Here is a 26,015-nt window from a genome sequence, read left to right as displayed (position 1 = left end):
AAATGTTTAACACAAACAGCACAAAAGACAAAATTGCAGAATAGAAAAATGCTGTTCTAAGCTTCTTACTAGGCACATAAACTGGTATAGTATTATTTGAAAGTGTGTTATTTTAAGATAAAGATGTATACTACAACTCCTAGAGAAACAAATAAAAGTAATAATAAATAAAACCAATAGTGGAATTAAAAATGATTCTCAATAATTGCTTAACACTAAAGAAGGAAGAGGAAAAGGAAAAAAAGGAACGAAGAACTGATGGGACAAGTAGAAAAACAAATCACAACATCATAAATATAAGCCTAACTATATTAAAATTATATTAAATGTAAATTATCTGAACGCATAAAAGTAATGAATAAGAAGATTGTGTCAAATTGAATCAAAAACCAAGACTGAACAGCACTATTGTCTAGCAGAAATGTGCTTTAAATATAAAGATATATTTTTTAAAGCAAAAGGATTAAAAATAAGCAACAAAAATATTTTAAAGTTATAGTGGCCATATTCATATTAGACAAAGAAGAGTTTATAATAAGGATTCACATTCATTATGATAAAGGAATCAATTTATCAGCATATATATGTCTAAATATGGATAGAGTAATAACAGAACTAAAATACATGATGACAAATAGAAATGAAAGGGAAAATAAGCAGTTACAAAATTATAATTAGAAATATAACACATCTGACTCAGTAACTAATAGAAAAAGCAGGCAGAAAATCAGTCAGAGTATAAAAGACCAGAATAACAGATTAAGGAGTCTCAATAAATGTAAGAAAAGTGAAATCATACAAAGTTCTCTGACCACAATGAAATTAATTTAGAAATAAATAATATTTTAAAATCCTCATATTTAAAAAAAATCACAAAATAAACCACAGGTAAAGAATAAGTTAGATAAATTTTAAATAAATTTTGAATAAATTAGATAAATTTTAAATAAAAATATTTAAAAATCTGTGATATACAGCTAAAGTGGTGCTTAGAGGGAAATGTATAACATTAAGAAAGCTCTAAAATCAATTATCTAAGCTGCCACTGTACAAAACAGAATATAGTAGGCAAAATAAACTCAAGGTAGATGGAAGAAAATAAAAGTATGTGAAAAATCAAGAGAAAGAGAGAAAAACATACAAGAAATCAGTGAACCCCAAATCTGGTTCTTTGAAAAGAGAAAGAATATTTTAAAGCATTAACCACCATGATAAGTAAATGAGAAAATACACAAATAATCATATCAATAATGAAAATATAGACATATATATATGTCCCACAGACATCAAAATGACAGGGAATACTATGAACAAACTATATGCTTATTGACATTTTAGGAATAATTCTTTGAAAGATACAAACAACCAAAGCTTCCTCAACAAGGAATAGGCAACTGGATAACCTTATAACTATTAAAAAATTGAAGTCATAATTAAAATCCTTCTCACAAAATCTCCACACCTAGATGATGTCATTGATAAGTTCTCCCAATAAATTCCTATTTAAATATGAAATATTACCAATTTTACACAAAATCTTTCAGGAAACAGAAGAGAGGTAATACTTTCTAACTGATTTTATAATGCCAGAATTATCTGGTATGAAAACCAAAGACAATTTTTAAATAAACAAATACATGTATACATATATAGAGAGAACATATCAATGAGCTTCCTGAACACAGATGTAAAAGCCTGAAACAAAAATTAGCAAGTGGAGTTCCCGTCGTGGCGCAGTGGTTAACGAATCCGAATAGAAACCATGAGGTTGTGGGTTGGGTCCCTGCCCTTGCTCAGTGGGTTAACGATCCTGTGTTGCTGTGAGCTGTGGTATAGATTGCAGACGCAGCTTGGATCCCGCCTTGCTGTGGCTCTGGCGTAGGCCGGCGGCTACAGCTCCAATTTGACCCCTAGCCTGGGAACCTCCATATGCCGTGGGAGCGGCACAAGAAATAGCAAAAAGACAAAAAAAAAAAAAAAAAAAAAAAAAAATTAGCAAGCAACAGCTAAAAATGTATGAAAGAAATAGCACATTTTCCCAATGTTGTTATGACAGATTTAATGTCAGTAATCAATATAATCTATCATATTATTAAAGAACAGATAAAATATCATATACTTATCTCAACATATGTGTAATAGAACAATTGATAAATTCAAAATCCAATCATAATAAAAATTATCTGCAAACCATAAGTGGAAGTTATCCTATTATCAGTCTGATAAAAATACCTACTAAAACCTTACAACAAGGATCATTCTTATGAGGAGTTCCCATCGTGGCACAGCAGAAACAAATCCAACCAGGAACCATGAGGTTGCAGGTTCAATCCCTGGCCTTGCTCAGTGGGTTAAGGATACGGCATTGCCGTGAGCTGTGCTGTAGGTTGCAGACATGGCTCAGATCTGGCATTGCTGTGGCCTGCAGCTGTAGCTTCAAATGGACCTCTAGCCTGGGAACCTTCATATGCCACAAATGAGACCCTAAAAAGCCAAAAAAAAAGGATAATTCCTGTTGTGGCTCAGTGGGTTACAAACCTGACTAGTATCCATGAGGATGCAGGTTCGAACCCTGACCTCGCTAAGTGGGTTAAGGATCTGTTCTTGTGTTGAGCTGTGGTGTAGGTTGCAGACACAGCTCAGATCCTACATTGCTGTAACTGTGGTGTAGGCTGGCAGCTGCAGCTCCAATTCAACCCCTGGCCTGGGTACTTCCATATGCCATAGGTACGGCCTTTAAAAAAAAAAAAAAAAAAAAGCAGAATGAAAATAAAAATATAAATTAAAATGCCATACATATTGGAAAGGAAAAAAATGAAACTTTTTTTTTTTGTCTTTTGTCTTTTTTGTTGTTGTTGTTGTTGCTATTTCTTGGGCTGCTCCCACGGCATATGGAGGTTCCCAGGCTAGGGGTTGAATCGGAGCGGTAGCCACTGGCCTACACCAGAGCCACAGCAACGCGGGATCCGAGCCGAGTCTGCAACCTACACCACAGCTCACGGCAACGCCGGATCGTTAACCCACTGAACAAGGGCAGGGATCGAACCTGCAACCTCATGGTTCCTAGTCGGATTCGTTAACCACTGCGCCACGACGGGAACTCCCGAAACTTTTTATGTACAGATGACATGACCATTTATATAGAGATCCAATGAAATCTACAAAAAAATACTACTGGAACTAGAAGTTAGTTTAAAAAACTAACTTGAGTAGCACCAACAAACATGAAATGTACAGGTATACAAATTACATTTACCAAAAAGCATGCTGGATCTGTATCTTGAAATCTCCAAAATATTGCTGAGTGGACTTAAAAGACAGCTAAAAAAATGATGGGAAGAGATGTCACGTTTGTGAATAAAAGTACATAACACTACAAATGTTTTAATTTTCTCCATATATATCTATGGCATTATGAAATCCCAATGAAAAACTCAGCAGGTATTTATGTAGAAATTGACAAGGTGATTCTAAAATTAAATGGCAAGGCATAAAACCCTAATTTTAAAAGAGGACAGTATTGCAAATTGATACTACTTCTTCTCAAGAATTACTATAAAGCTGGAGTTCCTGTCATGGCGCAGTGGTTAACGAATCCGACTAGGAACCATGAGGTTGGGGGTTCGATCCCTGCCCTTGCTCAGTGGGTTAAGGATCTGGCGTTGCTGTGAGCTGTGGTGTAGGTTGCAGATCGGCTCGGATCCTGCGTTGCTGTGGCTCTGGCATAGGCTGGCAGCTACAGCTCTGATTGGACCCCTAGCCTGGGAACCTCCATATGCCGTGGGAGCAGCCCAAGCAATGGCAAAAAGACAAAAAAAAAAAAAAAAAAAAAAGAATTACTATAAAGCTACTATTATCCAAACACTACAGTGTTGGTATTAAAGTTGACATAGAAATCAATTCAGCAGAAAATAAGGTACCCATAGATATAATCAATTGATTTTTGACCAAGGTGCCTAGGTCAATCAACAGGAAAATATAGCCTTCAACAAATGGTTCTGGAAAAATACATACACCTGTGCAAAACCTGAACCTTGATCTTGATTTAACACCAAACACAAAAATTAACTTGAAATGGTTCATGGAACTAAATAAAATGGCTAAAATTATTCAACTTTTAGCAGAAAATGTAAGTGAAGGTCTTAATGATACTGGGTTAGGCAAAAAATTGTTATAAAGCAAAAAAAATACAAACTATAAAATATAAATTGTTTAATTGGTTTTCATCAACATGAAAATCTTTTACTCTTCAAAAAACATTTAAGGAAATAAAAGGACAAGCCTCTGACAGGGAGCAACATTTATAAGCATACATGATAAGGATTTATATCATGTATATCTAAAGAATTCTGACATTTCAATAAGAAGAAAGGATGTAATAAAAATGGGCAAATGACTTTAACAGGCACATGGAAGTAGATAAATGGACAATAAACACAGGAAATATGCTAAAAATATTAGTCCCTTTGAGTAATGCAATTAAAGCCATGAGTGTATATATATATACGCTTGAAGGGCTAAAATTTTTTAAATAATTGACAATACCAAGTGTAAGATGGAGCAATTTACATAGTCACTGTTGGAGGGATTGCAAATGGTATAGCCACCTTAAAGAGGAAACATTTTTGAGTTACTTTAAAAGTTAATTATTGACTTACCATACAACCCAGCAATCTCATTTCTATACATTTATCTATGATAAATAAAAACTATGTCCACAGAAAGATTTGTAAGTGAATATTCACAGAAGCTTTATTCCTAATTGTCCCAAACTGGAAACAATCCAAATGTCCATCAAAAGTGATGGTATATTCATTTAATACAAAATGACTACTTAGCAATAAATAAGAATGGACTATTGATGCTCTTAACAAAGTGGATAAATCTCAAAAGCATGCTGAGTGAAAAAAAAAGCCAGACAAATTACCACACCCCATACGATCCCATTCATATAGAATTTCAGAAAATGCAAAACTGTAATGACAGACTGCAAATCAATGGTGGACAGACGCTGAAGATGAGGGCTGCAAAGGAACTTTTGGAGGGGGAGGAAATCTTCTCCATGATGATTATGGTGTTAGTTACATGAATGTATGGATTTATCAAGACAACAAATTGTATACTCAAAATTTAATATCATAGGGTATATCAACACAAAAATTGTGACTTTAAAAAAATCTCTTTAGCTAGATGATCCCATTTAACCCTTAGGTACCTTTAAAGATTAAAATTGCTAATAATATCATACAATTAGGGAATCAAGGTTTAACCTTGGTTATGTGGAAACAAGGCTATTTCCTTTAATATGCTGCTTACATCTGGATTGAAATCTAAATCTAATGCTTAAATTAAATGCCATCTACACACTGTTGATACAAGAGGCAAAAAAAAAAAAGAGAGAACTAGTAATCCCATTAAGATAAACCCTATTTCCAGTGCCCTCCAAATAAGCAACACTACTTCTATCATCTTAATTATTTTATATCATTGACATATAAACAAAAACACATATGAGCCAAGGAAATTCCTACAATATATAAATAATCTATCGCAGCCAGCCAAATTTCTCTAATTTTACTAGAATGTAATCTACACCAAATAAGTTCCGTTCTTTTTTCTTCCAACTACATATTGAACAAATAAATGTTTTTTAAAAAAATTTGATTTGGCTTTCTCTTTTTAAACAAATCAGAGATATGGTTTAATTGCTTTCTGAAACATGAAACAGAAAGGGAATAATTTTCCTTTCCTATAATTCCTGCAAAGTACATTAAAAGATTATGCAGGAATAATTTAGCACAAAGAAAATAAGATTTGTTTACAACATGTGCTTACTCCCTAGTCTCAGTAAACGGGCCAATAAAAGGCATTTTTCAGTCCTCTTAACATTTACTCTGTAAATTCCATTTATTAGGATTACTTTTCTTGAAGTTAACCTGTCAAGCTAAGGTATTCACCTCTTCTTTGAAGAGTAGACTGCTCAGTCCCCTGGAAACCTGAGTTATACTGTTATCTGAAGTGTCAGAGCAGAGAACTTCAAAGGGAGACAGCTGCAGGACACATCTTCACAGCTCCTTGATCTCTGGATTGGAGTGTGTACATATACTTCTAAATTGTCTAAAGGGAAATTTAGCGTTTACTTTTGAAATGTTTAAAGGTAACTTGTTCTGATAAAGGTGAAATGGGGAGACTGTTAGTCCAAGAGATAGCATCCACTTAATGTGGCTAAATGGTGACATATTCATCTTCAAACCAAACCTATTTTGACCAACATTTTCTATACATATCCTATTATACGAAAACCATGTAATACTTCATTTATCAAAGAATACTTTTCATTTGGAGATAAATGTTGAAATGTGTAAGGATAAAATGATATGATATCTGGCTTTACTTCAAAATAATATTGGAGGAAAAAATTAGAAGGGGGTATGCACAGGCTAGCACTGGCCATTTGTTGGTGGTTGTTTGAACTGGGGTAACAGCTGCATGGTGATTTAATATATTACTTCTTACTTTTGGCATCTTCAAAATTTTCCACCGTAAAAATATAATACTGCTAATAATGAAAGTTGGATATAAAAACCACTGTCCATGGCCAAATGAAAAAAGTAACCAGCTATGTTCTAAACTCCTTAATAAGTTAGTTATTGGAAACTAGACCACAGTTTTCATTTGATGCAATGTTTTATATACATGATTTGGAGCCTGAGCCAATCCATGAAAAACTATACATTTTTATTTTACATTTACTAATCACTATGGTTTAGCTCAGTTATGAATTTAAAATCTTTTGTGGGTTGGCCTGGGCATCTAACAACGCCATATGATATTATTTTTATGCAGTGATATGTTCCACAGAACTAAAAAAGAAGAAAATTTAGCTGTACCAGATACGTTGTCACTGATGCGTCTGGCCCTACAGATATAATACAATATATCATCCAATTCAGCACAATCTTTGAATGAAAGGGATGCTATTATGAATTACCGGACTGCATAAATAAACTGAGACTGCCCCAAGCAAAGTAGGACATAGTTGCGTATCTCTAAATTGAATGTTTATATGTTCTTATGCTGAAAAAGTTAATGTGTCTTAGGAAACAAATATTTTTCTTGTTCTACAACACTCTTACTTTACAAGTGAAAAATGAGAACTACGGAATTATAAGTTGATCTTTTAAACTACAAACAATTGAATATTACAGATTTTTCCTTCTCTTCTTATACAGATTCTTTTATAGATTGCATTCAGTGGCTAAAATAATCCTATAGGTTCTGGAGAATTTCCCATATTTTAATCAAATGAATAATTACTTATATGGGAGTCTAATTCGTGCCTTTTTACTTTGAAGTAATAGCCTATCTCAATATTTGCTTGGAAGAATCTCAGTTATGGGAAAGACTAAGTCATAAAAAAAAATCAAATTGTAAAACTAAACTTCGTATAATCCCTATGTTAGTCAAGAAAGACCGGGTTACACTACGGTAACAAACTTGAAATTTCAGTGACTTATGACATAAAATTCTTTCTTTTTCATTTAGTATTTAGATTATTTCACCTCACTGTCTTTCACTACTATATAGCTCTCTAATCAGAGTCTTGGAAATCCAGGCTCTTTCTGCTGGGGGGGGCTTTGCCATTTTGGTACATGGTCCCACTGCCACTGTGACTAGAAGAATGGAAAGCCGGCTTCTCAGGGCTCTTCCAGGAGGTGACTGATGACTTCTAATTACATCTCATTGGCCAAAATTTGTCACAGGGTGCCACAGAACTCCTAGGAGTGAAGGAACCTACTCTTTCTTTGTACTCAAGAGGAAGAAAATGAAATGGGATAATCTAGTGAACAGAAGCAGTCTTTCAGAAAGACAGGAGATTTTCAACCAACCAAGTAGCTATTTCTATACTTAATCTACTCAAAGTAATACAGTAACATTTGTGAGGCCCTTATGTTCACTGCCCTTCAACTCAGCACAATGATGTGCAAAATACCACAAGCGAAATAAATGATTTTCAGAGAAATGGCTTTGCACAAATGTCTTTAGTGGCCTATTCAGGAAAACAAGGATTCCTAAGGTTATGCTAGTTATTATTATTATTTTTTTTTTTGAGGGTCACGCCAGTGACATATGGAATTACCCAGGCTAGGGATGGAATTGGAGCTGTAAGTGCCAGCCTATGCCATAGCCAGGATCCAAGCCACATCTGTGAACTACACTACAGTTTACAGCAACGCTAGATCCCTAACTAACTTAGCAAGGCCGGGGATGGAACCCACATCCCCATGGATACTAGTCAGGCTCTTAACCTGCTGAGTCACAATGGGAACTCCCCTGAAGTTATCCTAAACAAAATGCCTTAAGTTACAATTTAATTTCTCTTTCTGGTGTTTTCAACTAGGCAAAAAGTTCATCATTAACCACCCTGAAAAAATAACGTTTTACATTTGAAAAACAATACCCTTCAGTCTCTTAGGGTGAAACATTTAAAACAGCCCCTTGGAGTTCCTGTCGTGGCGCAGTGGTTAACGAATCCAACTAGGAACCATGAGGTTGCGGATTCGGTCCCTGCCCTTGCTCAGTGGGTTAAAGATCCGGCGTTGCCTTGAGCTGTGGTGTAGGTTGCAGCGCAGCTCGGATCCCGCATTGCTGTGGCTCTGGCATAGGCCAGTGGCTACAGCTCCGCTTCGACCCCTAGCCTGGGAACCTCCATGTGCCGCAGGAGCGGCCCAAAGGAAAAAAAAAAAAAAAACCAGCCCCTTAACTTTTCTTCATTATAAACCTGTTCTGAAGGCAGAAATAGATTTTGCAATGTATGATTTGCTATATTAAATCTAGTCAATTAAAATGATAGAGGACTAATGTGAAGGAAAAGTATTTAAAGATCTAAAGATGATTATTAAAGAGAATTTTGGGTAATGACTTAGATGGAAAGATAACTACTTCCCATACATTTAATGGTAATGTGAATTATCATTACAAGTGATAATTAAAAGGCTCAATCTATCATCTATGCATAAGAGATTGCGAATCCACCATCTTTGGAGCCCTAATTTTGGAATTTTCTCTGATATTTATAATGTAATACAGGCAAACCACTTAAATTCTCTTCTAGCTTTGTAATTTTCCTTATTAATGAAAATCATATTCTCATTTCCACAATGCATTAAAAAAGACTGTGCTAGCAGATAAAATTGAACTAATGAGGTAGAAACTTGAATTTAAAGTTAGCTTTCTTCTTTAAATTCCCTTTTCCTTTATTCTAGGACTACACAATTGGTAGTCCGTGCAATTCCAAATGTCTGCTCCCTCCACCTCCTTCCTCAGTAAGTAGCCTCAGGCAGTGCTTTTCACCTTAGCCAAGTCTTATGCTGGAGGACCCTGGCCTGAAGAGCAGGAATTTAGCTCAGGGCAAAGAAGACTATGTATTCAGGTAATTATGTCATTTATCATCCTAACTGGGACAACCCTGAGATTCAGATAGGGAGTTATTACCGTCACCTAAAAACCAGGCCAAAATGTTGATATTTTACCTTGACCTTTCTATATTTAAGCTGCGCTTAGTGGAATCCAATCAGCTTTAAGGAAACTTGGTGACTGCATACAAGGGGTGCTCTATTGTCAAGTGAAAAAATGAAAATAATTAAGTAACTAATTTAATTAACTAAAATTAAGTAACTAATTTATTCAAGGAGGGAAAAAAATCCATGGATTTAGAAGCACGACACCTCACAAGCAGTGAAGCCCTGTTCCTGAAGGATTTAGGGCAAGAGCAAGGTTTACAGGTTTTACAGAGGAATAGAAGAAGCAACAAAAAAACATGGTGTGATCAACTAGGAGGTTCCTTATAAGAATAGGTTCCTTATAAGGCTAGCAGGTCCTATTTTCTAGGGTGCGTTGAGCTAGCAAAAGCTGAGCTGGCGGATTGCGATTTGCGTATGTTAGGTTTTCTTGACAGGTGTTTCTCATAACTGCAGGTTGACTTACATTTATACTTGGGATGTAAGCCGGGCCATTGGGACAGCCTCCATTCCGTGGGCCCCAATATATAAATTAACCTTATCACCATGGAGGATTATAACCAATTGACTCAACCAGTTCTCTACTAAAAAGAGGAGCAGGTAGCAACTTCTGGGGGGCTCAGTGTTGGTATGAAGTTACCAGAACTGTTGGGTCCTAGAAAACCTACGGAATCCTGAAGGAAGCAGTTACTGCTCTGTTTCTCCATGAGGCTTTGGTACTTTATTTTCTATGTGTTATTTTTTATTTTTTATTTTTATCTTTGTCTTTTTAGGGCTGCACACGAGGCATATGGAAGTTCCCGAGCTAGGGGTTGAATCAGAGATGCAGCTGCCAGCCTATGCCACAGCAGCGTAGGATCTGAGCCCCATCTGTGACCTACACCGCATCTCACAGCAACACCAGATCCTTAACCCGCTGCGGGAGTCCAGGGCTCCATCCTGCCTTCTCACGGATACCAGTTGGGTTGGTTACCGCTGACGCACAATGGGAACTCTAAGGTTTCGGTATTTTAAATGTTGGAAGCACCAAGCAGCTTCCTGGCTACCTAACTTGCCTGGTTATCCTTATCATGAACTCCCACTACCTAGTGTAACCTTAAAGCATCTCCTCCACACAAAATTAATACACAACACAATGCAAACTACCATTATTATGGGAATCTCAATATTGTGCAAGGAATTGGGTGGCATGCGAGAGGAAAGATGAGTGACCAGGTGTCCGTTATCTTTGGGTTAATGATCAGGTTTCTAGCAAAGCTGGAAAATCAAGAAGGTATTACAAATAAATTTAAATACTCATGTACATGTGTTCAGCTGAATATTATGCAATTAAAATAAAATTCCCATGCTCAGAGCAAGTAATATTTCACTAGTCACAAATACTGAACTAATCAGTAATTCCACAATGTCTTGAAAATGGGACACCAAGTGAAAATAAACTGAGAAGTAGAGTGAAAATTTCAAAGTATAAATTATGACAAAATGGAATTACTTTGAAAGTATTGTAAGTAATCCAAATATGTGCTTAAATATTGGAATGAAGATTGTCAACTGAAACTATCAGAACAAAGATTTGATCTACTGCCATCTAGTGGATATTTTATTTATATTTATATATTAGCAGCTGACAAAAGCAAAACAAAAAGGAAACAGGCATTCCCTTTGTGGCTCAGCAGGTTATGAATCTGGCTAGTATCCATGAGGGCATAGGTTCTATCCCTGGTCTTAGTCAGTGGGTTAAGGATCCGTCATTGCCACAAGCCATGAGGTAGTTCCCAGACGCAGTTTGGAACCTGTGCTGCTATGGCTGAGATGTAGGCTGGCAGCTGCAGCTCCGATTCAATCCGTAGCCTGGGAACTTCCATAGGCCATTGAGTGCAGCCCTAAAAAAGCAAAAAGAAAAACATACTGACAGTCTAATTTCAGACTCTAGGGAACCTGCATGATTACCTATTCCAATGGCTTCGGCCTCATGGAGCTCTGAGCTTGTCACCAGAGCACCTTGGGTAACACCTTGGGGCAAAGTTTATGGCCCTGAGGTCCCACCTCTAGCCCAACCAGATTGCAGTTTTATCTTTTCTATGTTTTGAGCTTCTGATTCAATTTCCTCTGAAGAAAGGATTCACTTTTGAAAAGGAAAAGTAATGTTGAAAGACCTTATCTGGTCTCACGACTGTCAGCATATAAATGGATATGCCAGTGTTTTTCTAATGTCTCACAAATGGCTTGTAGAACAGCTAGCAGTAGAACCGAGATGTTTTGATTCCTAGCCTCATTCAAATTATTTTGGGTTAATTTCAAGTTCAATAGACCTCAAGTCCAGTGTTCTTTTTCAGTAGCACAAACAGGTTATTTCATTTAAACATAGATATTTCCTTGATCCTTATTTAAAATAACTTGAGGGGTTCCTTGGTGGCATAGCATGTTAAGGATCTGGCTTGATGCTGCTATGGCTCAGGTCGCTGCTCTGGCACAGGTTCAGTCTCTGGCCCGGGAACCTCCACATGCCAAGGCCATGGCCAAAATTTAAAAATAAAATAAAATAAAATATCTACTATCTCCCTTGCATCATTAGAAACCTGAAACAGAACCTCAAAATAAATCAATGTACATGAAATCATTGCTATAAATGTAATTATCAAATTTATCCCATCAAATATTGACTTTATTTTAAAAGTTTTTTAAACTACCATATAATCTTTTAATGACACCAGTATAATTTTACAAATCTAGGCAGCTAATGATATTTAGTTCATTTATTCTACATTTTCCTTCTTTACTGGTTGGATTTGTCAGGAAAATAAATGTCCTAAGACATACGAAAAAGTGCATGAAAACACTTATTTTGATGTTTTTCAGACCATGATACCTTAGAATAACCAAAAGATAGGTCCCTAATCAGTGACATTCTGCACTGAAATTTAACCCACAGTCCAAATGTCTAATGAATCAGATAATTCACACTTGTGGACTTTCCTATAGCAATCTCCATTATGCTCAAGCAGGGAAAAATAGATTCTAGTCAAAAGACCTGGGCTAGAACCTCTAAGCCTCACTTTTCTGATATTAAAATTGTAATAATTATAATGACTAAACAGCTATTATAATTCTATAAGCCTCACTTTTCTGATAATAAAATCAGGATAATTATAATGGCTAAACAGTTCTGATTTTACTGTATGATTATTCTCATTTTGAATAAGTGTGTGTTATATAAATTCCTGATTATTTCTTTTATGTCCATAAGGCAATGAAATTTTAAAATGTTCATGGACTTTATGAAGAACCAAATAACAAGCAAAGGTTTTCCAGACAGAAATCATTTTAAAAGCTCAAGGATGCACTTTAAAACATGAATTATATGCATGTTGGTCGAAAATGACAATAACCTCTCCTTCTCAGGAAGGAAAAGTGAAAATTTTCAAAGATAAATGGAGTAGTAAATTATCCATGTACATTTAAATGTTGGATAGAACACAGAAGATATTCTAGGAATACCACAGAAGACTTCTAGGAATTTGATTTTCTGTGCTTCCTCTGTATAAAATTGTGATATAAAAATCATAGGCAGCTGGCACCATAAACTCCAGGAGGTCCTGAGATGTCAGGTAAGCTATTGACTATGAGAAAGACAAATGTACCTGGTAGGAAATCATGGTATAAAGTCAGCTTACATCATGAAGTAGTTTTATTAAGAACAGGCTGGTTTTAAAATAAAGCCTTGCTTTTATCAAAGCGGTTTGTATAAGAGAGCAGTATAACTTATATTACTACCCAGTAGAGGTCCTTGAGAACAAAAGTTTCATGAGAGCATGGGACTATGTCTATTTGTTTTTCTGCTGTGTCCTTCAGTGCTTGTAGCAGCTTGGCACAAGGATAGTACTTAAGCAATATTTGTCAAAAGAATTAATGTTGCAGGACTCCTTCCTGCTATTAGTGTCGACCAGAGTACTAATGAAATCTGATGTTTAAATGAGAGAGTTTAATTCAGCAATTACTCATTGAGTGTCTAACATGTGTCAACAAAATTATCTATCACTATTGCAACTACCCTTTCAAAACCAAAACCCAGTTTGCATGAACTGAAAAATACAAACAACCTTATGAATGCAGCAGAATATATTGTTGACAATACAAATTTGGCCAAAGATTCAGGAGTTAACATATCACGGAGGGGCCACATAATTTCTAATCTAAAATGGATCGTTATAGAAAAAGAATATCCATATCCTTAGTAATTACCCCAGGAGATCAAGAATTAACTTGAAATGTCCCTGGGGAAAGAGTATGTATGGTCTCTAGAACAGATTCCATGCTAAAGTCTATACCTAGTGAAAGGCAGTGTTTCTACAGTGCTAAAGACCTAGTCAATTCCAGAAAATTCATTACTCAATTAAAAAGGCAAAAAATAATGAAATTTTTAGAAATCTGAGACCATTGCTGCTGGAGAGGTAATGGAAAAATTTAACTCCATAGCAATATGAATAGCTTTGAAGAACTAAAATGCCAAGTAGATCCTAATTCACAAAGACACTGACATCTAAGACTACTGTTGGTGTTGTTAATAGGATGTTAGCTAATTGCTGTTTAGAAGAAAAATGAGAACAGGGATTATTAAAAGACAATATTACCTAGGTTACCCCAAGCAATGTGCAATTTCTTTGCTTTTCTTATACTCATAATTTAATCAATACCTACACCCACAAGATATCATGGCAAAATTCACTCAATCAACATCATCATTATTGACACCATAAAAAAACATGCACAGAGCTTGAAGGAGGTAGTAACAAACCTTACTATATGACATGAAATTATAAAACATCCTAAAGTTGGTGCATAGAAGTTCAAATATGGTATTGAATATAGCATATTATTTCTGCACCTTCAGGATACTCCTGGCAATTAGTTGCATCTCAAAGTCTGTATGACTGAATATCCTTCTGCCTCAATCATCAGAAACCCTCTCTGATTCTCTCGCCTACTCAGATATGTTAAGTCTTTGGGAGTGGGGAGAAAGAGAATGGTTCTTGAACCTCTTTTAAAACTACAACTATTTTTAGGAGTTCCCTGGTGGCCTAGCAGGTTAAGGATTTGGCATTGTCACTGCTGTGGCTTGAGTTCGATCCCTGGTCTGAGAACTTTTGCATGCTGAAGGCACAGCCAACCAAAAAATGCAACTATTTTTAGTCTCTATCATTCTCAAGTTAAGATTTTCAAAAATCTGATTTAATTAACCTGCACTCACAATTCCCTCAAACTAACCAAATTAATGGGGGTTTTGATTTAAAGTGCAAATAAAAGCAATCTTATTCTCTATCCTATAAAACACATAGTACTAGAGTTCTCCTCAGAAGCTGAAATTTATTGAAATTGTATTGCTCTTACTGGCTTTTAAATACACACTTGAACAAGTCTTACAATGCCTACAGAAGAGAAAAAACCTAGCATTATTACACAGGTCTTCTTATTTCATCCACATAGTTACCTTTTTTGGTAGTCATTCTAACTATTCCTATTTTTAAATAAGAAAAGTGAGGCTTAAAGAATTTACACAGGGTTCTAACCCAGGTCTTCTGACTAGAATCTGTTTTTCCTTTCTTGAGCATAACTGAGATTGCTCTTAGAAAGTCCGTGGGTATCAATTATCTGATTCATTAGACACTTGGATTATAGGTCAAGTTTCTGTACAGAATATCAAGATTAGGGACCTATCCACTGGTCATTCTAGGGTACCATGGTCTGAAAAAAAATCAAAATTAGAGTTCTTATGCATTTTTATATATGTCTTAGGAAATCTGTTTCCTGACAAATCAAACCAATAAAAAAGGCAAAAGTACAATAAATGAATTAAGTATAATTAGTTGCCTGGATTTATAAAATTATACCCATATCATTAAAAGATTATATGGTTATTTTAAAAAAAATTTTAAATGAAATCAATATTTGGTGGGATAAAACTGATCATTATAATAATAATTTGATAACTTGCTCAGATAAAAATAAAAGCTGATTGACTAAGTGGAGTGGAATCAAACAAAAGTATTTACACAGGTAAGGATACATCTCTGTTATAGCACTGAACTATATTGTATTACTATTTTTTTTATTTATTTTTTGCTTTTTAGGGCCACACCTGCGGCATATGGAAGTTCCCAGGCTAGGGGTTGAATTGGAGTTACAGCTGTGGCCTATGCCACAGCCGCAGCAATGCCAGATCCAAGCTGGGTCTGTGACCTACACCACAGATCACGGCAACACCAGATCCCCAACTCTGAGAAAGTCCAGGAATCGAACCCGCATCCTCATGGATACAAGTAGGATTCATTTCTGCCACAACGGGAACTACATATACTGTGTTACTATTTATTTAAATACACACACACACACACACACACATACACTTACTCACATTTCCCAACTGTATTCTGCACTTTGAAAAACAGACACCATAAACTTATCCATTTTTATACAACCATCCTTTGCAATTATGCACAGGATCTTCAATCTTATAAGGTAGATATTATTATATAAATGAGAAAATGTAGGCACAGAGAAGTTACATAACATGCCCAAGGTTATGGATCTAGTAACTACTGAAGTCTAGATTCAGACCCAGGCATTTGACCAGAGATTCCTGTGCTCCTAACCACTTCTAAACTGCCCCACAGAGTTAAGTGATCATGCAGTACTAATTGGCATAGTTTTCCTTATTATGAGCTCTACTTTTCATTGTGTAAAAATAAACATTCTGAAAAGAAACACCTTAGATACTTTTCTAGTGATGTACTTTCTGGGCAGGTTCAGAAAGCAATGAGAGAAAATGCTACATTGACCTTCATTCTTGCCTACAAATTGAAAATTGCTAGTACCATGAAAGTAAAGAAACCTTGGGAGGAAAAAATAATTATCAAACTCTAACTGTAGGGGAGGTAATGCAGGGCATAGGGAATCACAATGTGACCCTGAAAACTGCTAATGAGCCTTTAGACCACATCAGGGAGCCTAGTGTCTTCAGAGCACAGAATTAGTCCTGCTTCTGCCTGCATTCATTAGACCGTGCAAGGAGCATTCTCTTGAGTTTTGGGTGTCAGGATTATAGAACTACAGATGAAGTGAATAAACTCAAATGAGAATCACAGGGCTAAAATTTTTTGCTTTTCTAGGGTGGGTTTTTTGTCTTGTTTTGTTTTTTTGTTTTTGGGTTTTTGTTTTTGTTTTTGTTTTTTGTCTTTTTAGGGCCACACCTGCGGCATATACAAGTTCCCAGGCTAGGGGCAATGTTCAGTTAATCCACTGAACAAGGCCAGGGATCGAACCTGCATCCTCGTGGATGTTATTCCAGTTTGTAACTGCTGAGTTACAGTGGGAACTCCACTTTTGTAGAGTTTTTGAGGAGATGGGACCATATTTTATGCAATAAGACTGAACACTTAAACTATTATTGTATACTAATATATATTGATATGCAGTATTTCCACCATGAACATCAATAAAAACATTGCACTAGAGTTCAAGAGACTAGGGTTATTGTCTGCACAAGTTCTAGCAGATGGTAAATGCACAACATGTTTGAGAAAGAAACAGTAAGAAGATTGAGGAAGAAACCAGACAATGATTTATCCTGAAAGGGAAGAGACTAACTGTACTTCTGTTTTCTCCTTTGCCTTCCCCAAATTAAATTGGTTCTGTAAATTCAACAACTTGTTGGCTATGTCCCTTAGTCCTGACCACTAAGGAAAAGCTAGAACATCTAGCATGAGGTACAGGATTTATTAACAAATACTAGCTGCAAGATTCTTCTCTTCTAGCATCCCCAGGATTGCAGTGGGTTGTAAACAGGAAATGTGTAACCAGGACTGAGAAAGCTGCAATGTCTTAAGTGTCTAGATAGTCAGGATCTAGTAAGACTGTTAAATGACATTCTGCAATTGCCGAATCAATAAGCATTAATTTTCTCATAAAATAGGTAACCTATTTAATAAGTAATATATCTAGAGGAAAGAGGAAATAGAAACATTAGTCCAATAATAATTCTTAGTGATTCACACTTACAAAAGCATTTTAATGATGTCATGACCTTACATTCATCTAGTACTTTACTGTTTCAAAATTAGTTTTGCATGTATTACATTAAGTGATCTGAAGTGTTGCAAAAATAGAAAAACATAGGGAAAATATCAATCTAGATATTACAGCTGGGTCAATAGTTTTCAAACTGATTTATAAACTACTGGGATAAAACTATATCTGCATTTCTAAAAAAAAAAGGAACCAGATGAACTATTTATGGACATAATATATGGAAAAACATTCCATTTCTACAGCCAAACAGCAAAATCCCACAGTAATTTGGGCACAGTGAATAAGAATATGGTCTCTCAATTCAGAATCTTTGGATTGAATCCCAGTTTTCCTGCTTCTTAGTCATGTGACTTAGATAAAATGAAGATAATAATACCACAGGATTGATCTGAGGATCAAATGAAATAAAGCCTGCATAGTACATAGCATAGCACATGGCATATATCATCCCCAGTAAGTGTTAGCCATTAATCCACATCATTTTGTTTCTCCTCTTGTATCGGTAACCAGTTATAGGCCATGTCATTGCTCATTAACAGTAAGACATGCTATCATCAATGTTATGAAAATATTCATTAGGTTCCTAAATGTACTTGATATAGCTCTTGATATTGAGCATGTTTTAAGGGTTAAGTAAAAAAAAAAAAAACGCTAAATATGCAAACATTTTATGTCAGATTCATCTATTCCTTTGCCATTTACAAATAAGTGATTCTCAATCAAAACCTCATAGCTTTATTACATAAGCATGTCTCAATATTTAGCCCCACTTTGCAAAGAGTTAATTGTGAAACAAGAATGATACGATTATGATATTAAAAATCATCAACATGAAGGGGAAGGCTTCATTGCTTTTATCTAATTGACCGCTATTTTAGTAAGTTTAGAAATGACAGCAATATCATTCAGATGTAAATGGCTTTCAGTTACTATGTCTAGGTTACTATGTCTCAAACCATGATGCAAAGTAATATATTTTCTTTAATTAAGATGCTCCACATTTACCCAATCCTTCTCCGAGCTCTTAAACATTGTTTTATGAACAGAAGCAGCTGGACAGAACCCTAATATTTTTATTGTATTTGAGAAACATTTGTTCCCTAAGTGGGTATAATTGATCTCTCAGTGTTTATAAGATTCAGAAATCTGTTTTTAAATATTGGGTTAGAAGAAAATGCTATCATTGAAATAACTGGAGACTTCATCAAAAAAAGAAAAAGGTCAGTTATAACAGCACAATTCATTGGTTAAAAAAAAAAAATTTCAAACTGGCCCCACCCAAATCAATGTAACCAATCCTGTAATTTAAGATACAGTATTTGTGTTAATTGCATTCAAAGCCACTGCAATGTGAACTCAGATATCGGGTTTCTAGTTTTTCTTCATCAAAACTAAAATTGTTTTAAAGAATACTAATATACATGATGATTTATCAGTAGTTGATTATATCCTTATAGGGTAGTGGAAAAAAATACACCTCAGTAAGTTCAGTCTCTTGTTTTTGACCATAAAATAGGAATTCTATGTACACAGTATTGGATCACGTAAGTGAATATAATTTATGTTAGGGCTGTAAATTGTATAATCCTATCTGATTGGTTTTAAAATCACAGATTATTTGATGGAATGGAAAGCATATTGAACCAGTCTTTCTGAATTTAGCTGTCTCAGGAAATAGATAGAGCATACTCTTGGGTAAGATATTTTTCCCTCTCTAAGACTTTGACAAAACATGGACTATAGACTAGCGGATTTTCTAGTACTAAAATTTCCATTTTCCTAGTTATAAAAAGCAAAGATGCATATATTTTCTATTTCATTCCTTTCTAATAATATGTACTGGGCAAACAGTTTGAAATACAACTTTTAAAATCTAAACACAACTTGCAAACATAGTAACAAGAATGTCATTGTTTGCAAAGAAATAATTTCCACTTAGCAGTAAGTACAGTAGCCAAAAGTGTAAACTTAAATAGATATATGGCATAAAATGAACCATATTTGGGCACAATGTTATCATATTATATTAAAACACATAGAAATATACCCTTAAAAGATGGCTATACTATTTTATAGATTAAAAATACATATCACAATTATAACACTAAGACACAGGATTCCATATCTCCTGATTTATTAGGCTTAATAGAGCATTTTAACATTCAGCACTAATTGCTTACCTCTTCTAAGTAATTAATTCTTTCATATTTTTAACAGTGAATCTTGAACTATTTGCTTATCCTGGCTGCTTTACAACAATTTCATTATTTTTAAGTTTTAAAACATCCCGCTAAGTTGGCTTAATTCCACGCTTAATAAATAAAAAGATATACATTTCCCTACACCTGGTTATTTAAGAAAAATAATGCAACAACCATTTATACTCTGCTTTATAGTGAAGGGCTAGTGAAAGGAAAGATATAAGACTGATAAGGCAAAACTGACATCAACTGGTCCACACTGGTAATAGCTGACAACAACCATAGTAACCCCCGGAATTTGCACACCCTCCCTCTGCAATTTACAAGGTACTTTTATCTCATGAATTAGGACATTGTTGTAAAACTTTGGAGCATAATATTATTCTTAGAACTAGAGGTGGAGGGTGAATTCAACATGGTCTCTGTCCCCAAGGGGCTTTCAATCTAGTGGCAAAGATATGCACACATATGGCCCTACAGCAGTGTTGACTGCCACTCATGCCATAATGGGAGCACAAAGAAAATGATGGAAAAGTAAGATGTCCTGGCCACGATGATTTAAAAAGATTTCACAGAAGAGCGAACACTTAACCTGGTCCTTGAAGCAAAGAAGGATTTCAATTGTTTTTTGTTTCTTTTTTTTTTTTTTAAAGGAGGTGGGGGAGGGAAAATGAGAGGAGGATTCCACGTCCCTCTGTGCTGGCAGTGTACTGAATTTTTACAGATGAGAGAAAACAGAGAAATTACGTGATCTGATCAGGGTCAGAAGGAAAGAATCAGAGCCACTCCTTGAACTTTTCACTCCTGGGTCAGATAGTTCCTGCTCTATCACACTGCTTCCTTCCTGAGGAGAGAAGAGGTTTCTCTGCCTTCACAGCCTTCTCCACCCTCCATTTATTCCCCCGTGTCGCCACACCCTTTGCAGGACTTTGCTAGGATATCCAGAGAAAAGCACAGAGGCAGCCATGTCTTCATAAAACACATTACATTTCAGCTTGTGTCTCAAAATCGAGCGGACACATCTAGGTCTATTTGGGGGCGCCCTTTCCTCACCATTCTCCAACATTTCAAAGGAATGGGAGCCGTGCTTTCGCCACATGGCAGGCTCAATAAAACCGCCATCCATCCCTCTAAACCTTCCATTTTTCTCCTTCGGTTTTGTCAAGTGTTCCCAATTCCAAGAAATCGTAACTCAGAATGCGGGGGTGGTTGCAGATTTTTGGCTCAGGAGGTTGTGCAGATGTTATTCCTGAAGGAAGACGATCATGATTGCCTATGTGAGTAATGGCTGTGAGTCGGCTAGGAGCCAAAAGTTCTCTTATAGCAGAATGTATAAACCATTCTCCTACTGAAAGAAGGCCCCCAGTAGGATAATATATTATTACACATGATTCAAATTACAGGATCTGCAGCAGGGGAGCTCATGACTGATTCAGGACAGTCGCTCCCTGAATACTGATGATGGGATGATGGAATGCCTCATGAATTAAAAGGGCCATGGTTTAGTGTCTAAATCCTTCATATGCTTTAAAAAGTGTCTATGCTTATCACTGGACTCTTTAAGCTTCTTAAATGAATCATGCACTGTTATGAAACCCTTGTCGATATTTTAAAAATTCCATGTCTTTGAATAATTATATTCAAAATATTCCTTATAAAAAGACAATGAAACTACCTTCCCTGCTAGAAAATCGCATCCTTTTAATGCCAATAGGCAATAAAGATATGGTTTAAGAGAAATCGCATTTAAGTGTGACCCAGTTTCCGCTCTTTGGGATTCTCTAAAGCAACCTGAAAATATTCACATACCACAGGTTCCAGCCTTTTTAAGTTATCTGTAGAAGAAATGAGTTTATCTCTGGCAAACTCAATCCAAATGTACAAGACAAAATTGTATTTCCGAAGGTTTTCTGCCTATTAAATGAACTCATTCCTGAACGTTATTTCACTTAGTCTATTTTGGTTATATAACAAAGCAATAAATTTGCTAAAGGTATTACACTGGGAAGGGAAATCAGGCATTTTTCTAGAAACACTATGGCAGATGTTAAATATTACATATTCTGGAAAAAAATTGCTATGATATATTCTGAAACGATATGTAAACTGGTCCCTTCTTTTCAAACTGGGTCTTGCATTCAGTTTTTCTAGTAAATGGATGCAAATCAGGTGCATTGTACTAAAATGGGAAGAGAGAGATTTGTCCAGAAATGACCTCAGTTCTATTCATTAATAAAATGACATGTTGGCAGAGAGCAGTGAAGAATGAAATATAATAAGAGTGAACTTTCCTCTTTGTAACAGATGTACATAAGCACTTTTTGGATAAAACACTGTATGTAAAAATGGCCACTGCAGCATAAAATCTGGAAACATTAAAGGAAACTCTTAGATGCAGATTGCTTAGAAAAACTGCAACTTCCGTGGAAATACACCCTCTTATTTTCTATTACCTTGCCCAATTCTGAATCCCAACTTGCCCAAAGCATGCTATTTCTAAGAGGGGCATGGGGTCAGATAAAATACATGAAGGTTTAATTTTGTCTAAGATTTTTTTAGAAGAAAATAATTTTGCAAAGTCAAAACAAAATAGAATTGTACCCAGAATCACTTTCAGTGACAGCAAACACTAATGGGGGGGGGGAGGTAGACGCTATTAGAGAAAATATAGCCACATTTTTGCATAGCGGTTTAAATTATGCCAGCGGAATAATTAATGGAAGGACCTAAAATGGGGAGGGGGGTAACAGGAAAGGGGGGGAGGCTATGTTAAACAAAGTTCATTACTGCATGATGTAAATGAGTTTCTCACCAGTGATGTCACTGATTGGCTGAGCTGCAGAGCTGGCTTCGAGCATGGCCGGATTGGCTGCTAGCTCTTCTGGTGCCTGCCTGCCTGGGCAGCGGTTGAACCAGATACTTTCTGTCTCTCTTGTTGTCGTTTGAAGCAAATCTTGTTCAGCCCAGCTGTGTCTCCATAGTAGTGGCACCCTAAGAGAGTCTCCCTCCTGCTTCCCACAGCCCGTCTGTGAGGCGGTCGCTGCTGTGAAATACCAGCACTTGGCACCAAGCCCAGACGGCGTTCTCAGATCCATCTATAACACACACATACAAAAAGAAAAATAAAAAAAGCAGTTCTTTCATCTGAATTGCATCCTAAGAAGGATTAAGAAGGCTTCTATTGCCACTGATTTGTGTCCTTTCAATTTGATGGCTAAAATAGTTTCTGAAATACAGTAACCTCTCTTCTGCAGTAGAACACCATTGGTTCAAATTAGGTTTTTTTTTAAATAGGGGGAACCCCCCTTCCCATGTTTACCTTGATTACAGAAAAATAATTCTTCATTTCCTCCCTAAGCACCGTAACTGATATTTTTGGTCCCCTCCCAGAATTTTAAACTCTCACCAGATTTCTAATTATATCCGAGTCATTATTTTCAGGTTAAGACAAGGGATCTTAATTAGCATTCTCTTTTAGCTATGCGAAATGAGACAGGGCATGAAACAGAAACGATCTATGGAGAGGCAGAGAGAGAGAAAGAAAAAAAAAATCTGTGCAGCTTTTACAGTTGAACTGACACCCCCGCCTTCCCCGCTCTCCCTCCACCCCCCCTTGCAAAAAAGAATGCAGTCGTATGAACTTTACCAGACAATGGAGTACCTACAGGCTCTCCCCTAGACAAGTCCTTTATAACCAGCCAGTGCTATGTGCTGCAGACAGTGGCCAATCGGCAGGCTCCTTTCTGCAGCAGGGACACAATAGGTGCATTGGCCACACTGTCCTCCTAGCCCCTGACAGCAGTTCAGGTTCATTTATTGTACACTGGAAGGCACATATGTCTTTAATATTCACTGTGAAATTATCAGTGAGGCTGTCTTTATTTCACCATAATTACATCAACCTAATTACCACGCGCAAGCTGCAGTTGCACTGTTTGCACAGAGTGGCGCATGGGCATGCGAGCTGTAAAAATATGCATGAACATGCTTGCTTATTTCAATAATAAAATCTCCCAATTATTTCTTTCCCGGAGCTTAATGCTTCCTCCAGAACACTCTAGCGGATATAGTCATCACTTCTCCCTTTCAAAAGAAAAAAAGTGTGCATAGCATAAATAATCATGTGTGTGTGTGTGTATACATGTGTATAATTTAAGCACTGTTTTAGCCCTTTATTGGGGTGCGGTATGGGAGTGGAACCTAGTCAGCAAATAAAAGGTTATCGAGGATCTAAGGCATTTCCTCCTTATCACTCGGCATTAACGTAATGAGTGAATCTGCACGCATCACCATAGCCAAGACATTGATGCTGGTTTATTAGGAGTCCAACTGTCAGGAGCATCTGTATATGTCTCATTTATGTATTTCCATGTTACATAACCTCAGCAATTTTGGCAACACTGATTCAGAATGCTTAAAAAATTAAATTTTTGCTTTTCATGTATTAGTCAAACAGAGTTGGATACAGCCTGAAGTAGGAAGTGCCCACTAATATTTTTTTATATTATGCATGTTTCATTTACATATTCATGAACAGAAGAGCTGTTATGACCGCTGATTTTGCAGCAGGGGATGAAAAGGCAGGATTCAGCACACAGAGTGTATCAATTTCTAGGGGGAGACTGGCAACATATGATGACCAGAAAGAAAAGATGCTTGGGGTTTCATTTGGGGTTACCTCATTGTATAATGAAGGATCTGGGTAGACAACTTTTCAAAAATATGTAAGAATAAGGAACCTAGAAAGTAAAACCAGTTTGCATTGTTCATGGTAATTCAGTCACAACGTAAAGAAATAGCATTTTGAAATGAAGATTTCTGGCTCAGGTCTTTGCAGGTAAATAAAATCGCATTTTGCTTCCTGGCTAATTAGAATACTATTAAAATAGGGTGTGCTCATCAGCTCAGTATTTTCTCATTTTATAATTTACATATTTCTTGTTCTAAATCAAAATGCTAAGCTTTAAGCACTGATTATTTCCTAAGATGGAATTTCACCAAATTTTACCTACATTTATTGATATATTTTGATTTTTAGCTCATGACTCTCTAATCAGGAATGAAATTCATCATTACAGTGGGCATATTATGAGAAACAGCAATTCATCTATATCCATTCAGATATATGTATACAGCACATAATGCATCTACACTAGAGAGAATCTCAATAATGCTGTTTTTATCAATTTATACTTTATTGTTCTCTTTTTAATTAATGTTTGCAATATTTGTATCATAAAATGTATTCAAGTCAATTTTGCATTTTATAAGCATTTTTTTAATGCACAGCTTTTCCCTCTACACTTTCCCCAAATCAAGTTTTGGTAGGAGGGATTAGTAGGGCATATTCTTAACTAGACCAGTAAGATTTAACAAGGTTCAGTTATAAAAAACACAAATAAGACAGAGTTTATGCTGTGATGCAGGGGTTAAAGATCCAGTATTTCCCTGTGGCATTTCAGGTCATTTTGAGGTATGGGTTCAATCCTCGCTGGCTCAGTGCAGTAGGTTAAGGATCCAGTATTGCCACAGCTGCAGTGTAGGTCACAGCTGCAGCTCAGATTCTATCCCTGGCCCAAGGAACTTCCATATGCCTCAGGTATGGCCAAAAATAAATAAATAAAAATCAAAAATAACAATAAAAAATAAAAATCACAAATAATATAAGAGAATATTACATCTATAATTCTGAACTGCTATACACATTGAAATCAAAACAGCTGAAATCAAAGCTGTAATTTGGTTAATTACAGACGGTTCTTCTCTAAGTGATTGAAGAAAAACTTAAGAAGCTACTTGCCTCACCTCGTTGACAGTTTTCCTATCAAAGACCAGTCTTTCTCAATCTTTAAGTAAATCATGAAAAGTTTACTGGTAATTAAATTAAGATACGAAGACCACATCTCCATCTCTCTGTTTTTATCTATCTTCCCCTTCTCCCCTCCCTCTCTGTCTCCCTCCCTCTCTCACTCTCTTTCACACACACACACACACACACACACACAGAAATACACAATTATAATCACCACTGTCTTTTTATTGTAAGAATTCACAATTCTTCTACCTCATTATCTCAGTTTTCAATCTGTTACTGTGCAAAAAATGCTTACAAAAATCAAAAAGGTAGTGCTTCATTGATAGTTATCCATTTTGCTTAGTAAAAATCAAAACAGTAGAAACTCATCCTTTAGCTTCTACGAACGCATAG

General features: G+C 36.0%; 1 protein-coding gene across 12 annotated transcripts in view; it reads right to left on the bottom strand.

Moving 5' to 3' along the window:
* The window catches only part of LOC106508546, a 593,953-nt gene that overhangs the window by 490,187 nt on the left and 77,751 nt on the right, over window positions 1–26,015 (bottom strand). For 6 of the 12 annotated variants that reach the window (XM_021071412.1, XM_021071411.1, XM_021071415.1 and 3 more), the window contains one exon: window positions 22,620–22,902. In XM_021071412.1, coding sequence (XP_020927071.1) covers window positions 22,620–22,902 — 283 coding nt within the window. Of the gene's footprint in view, window positions 1–22,619; window positions 22,903–23,126; window positions 23,171–23,213; window positions 23,407–23,453; window positions 25,732–26,015 lie in introns of those variants that run through there. The other 6 variants (XR_002338155.1, XM_021071419.1, XM_021071409.1 and 3 more) reach the window with 4 other exon arrangements.

Source organism: Sus scrofa, chromosome 13, assembly GCF_000003025.6.
Source record: "Sus scrofa isolate TJ Tabasco breed Duroc chromosome 13, Sscrofa11.1, whole genome shotgun sequence".
In the NCBI taxonomy this organism is placed as follows: domain Eukaryota; kingdom Metazoa; phylum Chordata; class Mammalia; order Artiodactyla; family Suidae; genus Sus; species Sus scrofa.
Note: the sequence above shows the minus strand (reverse complement) of the source record. Positions and strands in the feature narration are given on the sequence as shown.